This window comes from Mastomys coucha, unplaced genomic scaffold (assembly GCF_008632895.1).
Source record: "Mastomys coucha isolate ucsf_1 unplaced genomic scaffold, UCSF_Mcou_1 pScaffold16, whole genome shotgun sequence".
Classification (NCBI taxonomy): Eukaryota; Metazoa; Chordata; class Mammalia; order Rodentia; family Muridae; genus Mastomys; species Mastomys coucha.
Genome location: NW_022196898.1, coordinates 56,919,295 through 56,923,507, shown reverse-complemented (window position 1 = coordinate 56,923,507; position 4,213 = coordinate 56,919,295). Strand labels below are relative to the sequence as shown.

The 4,213-nt window shown below is 38.5% G+C and overlaps 1 protein-coding gene across 1 annotated transcript in view; it reads left to right on the top strand.

Moving 5' to 3' along the window:
- The window catches only part of Stxbp3 (syntaxin binding protein 3), a 48,645-nt gene that overhangs the window by 37,748 nt on the left and 6,684 nt on the right, over nucleotides 1–4,213 (top strand). The window contains exons 16-17 of the mRNA XM_031375217.1: nucleotides 711–803; nucleotides 2,552–2,637. Coding sequence (XP_031231077.1) covers nucleotides 711–803; nucleotides 2,552–2,637 — 179 coding nt within the window. The remainder of the gene's footprint in view (nucleotides 1–710; nucleotides 804–2,551; nucleotides 2,638–4,213) is intronic.

The window sequence follows — 4,213 nt, the reverse complement described above, 5'->3', positions numbered from 1 at the left end:
TGTGTGTGTGTGTGTGTGTGTGTGTGTCTGTCTGTCTGTCTGTATGTTTGCCTGTATGTGTATCTGTCTGTCTGTCTTTATGTGGGTGGGCATATATTACCTATTTTTGAAGTCAGACACTGCCGCTGTGTAAACTAGTTTTGTTTATGGGAAGCTTGACTTCATCGTATAGAATTTGATTATCAAGTAAGCAGTTAGGGGTTTTTGTTTTGTTCTCATTTCCGTTTTCTGAGACAAGGTCTCATGTAGTCCAAGCTGGCCTCAAACTTACTATGGGAACCAAGGATAACCTTGAACTCCTGTCTTTACCTTTCAGTGGTGGCTACAGTTGTATGCTACCATGCCTGGTGTCTGTGTTGCTGGGAACTCCTGGGCAAGCTGTGTGCCCAGCCCAGAGTTTTGTTTTCATATGGAACCTGAGTACATACAGCTTCCTAGTGAGTTTGTATTTTCTGGCATCTACTGTCATTTGCTCCTTACACTTGCTCTTTATGATGCATCTGTGCCAATGGCTGCATCTTACATGCAGCCTTTTAGACAGCTCTACTGAGGCACACATGCTGTCCAGTGACCAGCATGTGGCCACCTACCTAGTGTGGCTTTTATTTCTTTTTCTTTTTTAAAGAAGGCAGTTTTGCTGTAATTAAAGCTTTGTTAGAAAACATAATTGTATTACTGAATGAAATTATTTATTCCTTCAATTATATTAGTCCCAACAAGCCAAACCACTAAGAAAAGATCGGTCTGCAGAAGAGACTTTTCAGCTTTCTCGATGGACACCTTTTATCAAAGATATCATGGAGGTAAAAGTCCCAACCTCCCTGCTAACCTTCCTGCGGGCTAGTCTTTCTGCTTGGTTTATCTGCTCTGTAGCCTGGCTCTCGGGCAGCCGCTCTGCAGTGCTCGGAAGGTTCACAAAAGACACCTGTGTCTGGTAGGACTTTATAGGCAGAGAAGCTTCTTAAAGTCTTATGGACCTCAGAAAAGTTCTCCACTATCTGTAAATAAATAACAAAAAACGAGCACACGCATGCTGCATGAAAAGAGTCACTGGGTGTATATGCTTTTAGTACTGCTTGACCTTAAGAAAAGAATGTTAACCTATAGGAATTATAAACTGAACTAATTTAACAGCTGCCTTAGAAGCTAAATGAACAACATTTATCCTAGCTTTCCTGACTGATTATAGTTTGAGTTTCTACTTTCCTATGTGTGCTAATGATTTTACAATTTTCCCATTTTTCAAAATTTTATGTCAATTGCAAATGCACGAACATATTTGAAAAATCGAAAGAACTTAGACTTTGTCTTCTGCAATGTAAGTCACCTCCCACCACGGCTATGATTTGCAGAAGTAGTTTTTCCTTTTGTTTTTTTTAAGTTATTTTATGTATATGAGTATACTGTTGCTGTCTTGAACAGAACTTCAAATCCCATTACAGATGTGAGCCACCATGTGGTTGCTGGGATTTGAACTCAGGACCTCTGGAAGAGCAGTCCGCGCTCTTAACCATTGAGCCACCTCTCCAGCCCCTCCAAAATAGTTTTTCTTATGATTGTTTTTAAAATGAAAATCCACCTGTTTAAACCCTCTGACCAGGTTTGCATGTTAAACCCAGGGACTGCACTTGGATCTGTGGCTGGCTTGGGCCATTAGGATTTCTCCTAACTTCAAACAGTGCTTTCTTCCTCTCTGGCAGTCGTAGGAAAGCCTTCCTGAGTTGCTTTTCCTTCTCATGTCCATTTTTCAAAAGCACTTCATGCCTTTGTGCTGTCATCTATAAAGCAAGTTGATTGACTAATAAAAAGTGTAGCCATAATAAATTGTGAACATAACCTATTGATTGACCAAATGTATATTACTGTATTAATAAAGCATTCATAATCTGTTTATTTATCATATACATATACAAAAGTATCATAAAACATAGCAATGAGAAAAGAAGGGGTCTTTTAAAAGCGTAGTGAACAGGAAAACATTCCACAGTCCTTGGACTGTCTTCAGGGTCTCGAGGTGAGGTATGTGCAGACAGCTTTGAGGAACTGCTGAGAAGGACAGAGGCCTGTGGTGCCGCTGAGAAACCTCTAGTTTTCCTAGAGCTGGAAGGTCCTCACAGCATTGCGGAACTCTCCAGTAAAGAAAGGCAGATCTGAAATGCGTGTTTAATATGTGAGGAAACTAGTACATTAATTTTTTAAATTTGATTTTATTATTTTAATTATGTGTGTATATGTGTGGGTATGTGCACATGAGTGCAGCTGCCCATGGAAGCCAGAGGCATTGATGCCCTGGAGCTGGAGTTGGAGGCAGTTGTGAGCGTCATGGTGTGGGTCCTGGGAACTGAATTTCAGTCCTCCAGAAGAACAGTGATTCGCTTAACCACTGAGCCAGCTCTCGATCCTAGTGATTGATTCTTACAGCAGTTAGTATTCATAGGTATGAAGAAGGAAAAGTCTTACTTAACGTTTATGCACCTTTAATGTTCATCAAGCTGTGTATGAAACAAATTCCTGAAATTTTCTTGATGGTGTTAATGATTTTCTTCCCTAGGATGCCATTGATAATAGATTAGATTCCAAAGAGTGGCCGTATTGTTCCCGGTGCCCAGCAGTATGGAATGGCTCTGGAGCTGTGAGGTGAGCCTGTAGGTGGAAGCCACTCAAGGGTGTTGGCGGGGTGGAAGCCGCTCAAGGGTATTGGCGGGATGCTATGGACCAGTGGGTAGAACACCGCACAGCGTTAGGTGGAAGCCACTCAAGGGTGTTGGCGGGATGCTATGGACCAGTGGGTAGAACACTGCACAGCGTTCTCCTTGAACACGTATCCTCTTTGAAACACAGAGTAACGTAAAGGTAGTTGTTCTTCAACTATAACCTAGTTAAATAAATTCAGGAAAGCATACTTTATAATACAGAATACTTTCATAAAGGTACATCACCTCCCCACACATCTTCCTTACATAGCATAGTTGCCTCCTTACCTCCCTTCTGGTTTGTTCCGGTTTCTTCTTGTCTTACTTTTCTTTCTTTCTTTCTTTTCTTCTTTCTTTTTTCTATTTTTTTTTTTTTTGGAGGCAGGATCTCACTGTGTAGTGTAGACAGCTAGTCCTTCTCTGAGTAATCACACCCAACTTGATTTAATCCTTTTTTTTTAACTTTTATTGCATTATGATGAGAAAAGTTACATGATTTCAATTTGTCTGAATTTGTTAACATTTAAAAACATATTTTAAGTAAATAGAATTAAATCACATTCTTGTTTCCCTTTTGTACCCCAACTCCTCCCAGAGACCCCCTCTTCAATACCTATAATATCTTTTTTGTCATATTCCTTAAAATTTATAAAATATTATAACAATAAAAATAAGTATTATAAAAGTTGTTTGATATAAAACAACAATCAATTTAACAGTGTTATATGTAGGTACTTGTCTACAGCAATACTGAAAATACATTTGTTTTTCTCAGTATAAATTTCAAATAACTCCAAACATATTAACTGTATATTTCAAAATAATACACCACTACTAGTATTTTCTTAAATGAACATAAATATATAAAGTCTTTTTGTTTGTTTGTTTTGTATTTAATAGAGTTTAAAATCTTGACTCTTTCTGTGGTACAAGCCCAAAATAAGAAAAATTTTTAGACATTCGATTTCAATGTAATAAGGCTGTACTTTAGTGACCCTCAAATCACCGAAGGATTTTACCTCCATCGTAGCTAAGCTGAGAGTTGACAGTTCTGCTGCTCCAAGGAATGAATTGTAGGCACGATTTTTGGATATAGACTTCCTGCTATGGTCAAAACTATTTGACTTGAGTGAATGACTTTATTCTCAAGCCACAGAGAACAGGTTACATTCATTTAAGAAATGGTGTGTGTATTAAGATAGTCTATCCATAAAGTCACTCACCAACCGTTTCAATGAACAGTGGTTCTGCTTGGAGGGTGGCACAGACATTAGGTGTGGGTAAGAATCTGGTTCATTGGCTGTGATAATTTGGAAAAGCATCCATCTCAGAGAAAGAGTAACTTATAAAGTCCTCTTCTTCAAACTTGATACAAGAGCTACAAATGTCAAGCAAAGCATTCAGTCTCACTCTTTGTTGTTCTCTTTCTTATAAGCCACCTTCCAAGTTAATTGTCTATGTCTCCCTTGGGTATATAAAAACTTTTGAACTATATAAGCTGTTCTGAAAACCATAGTATA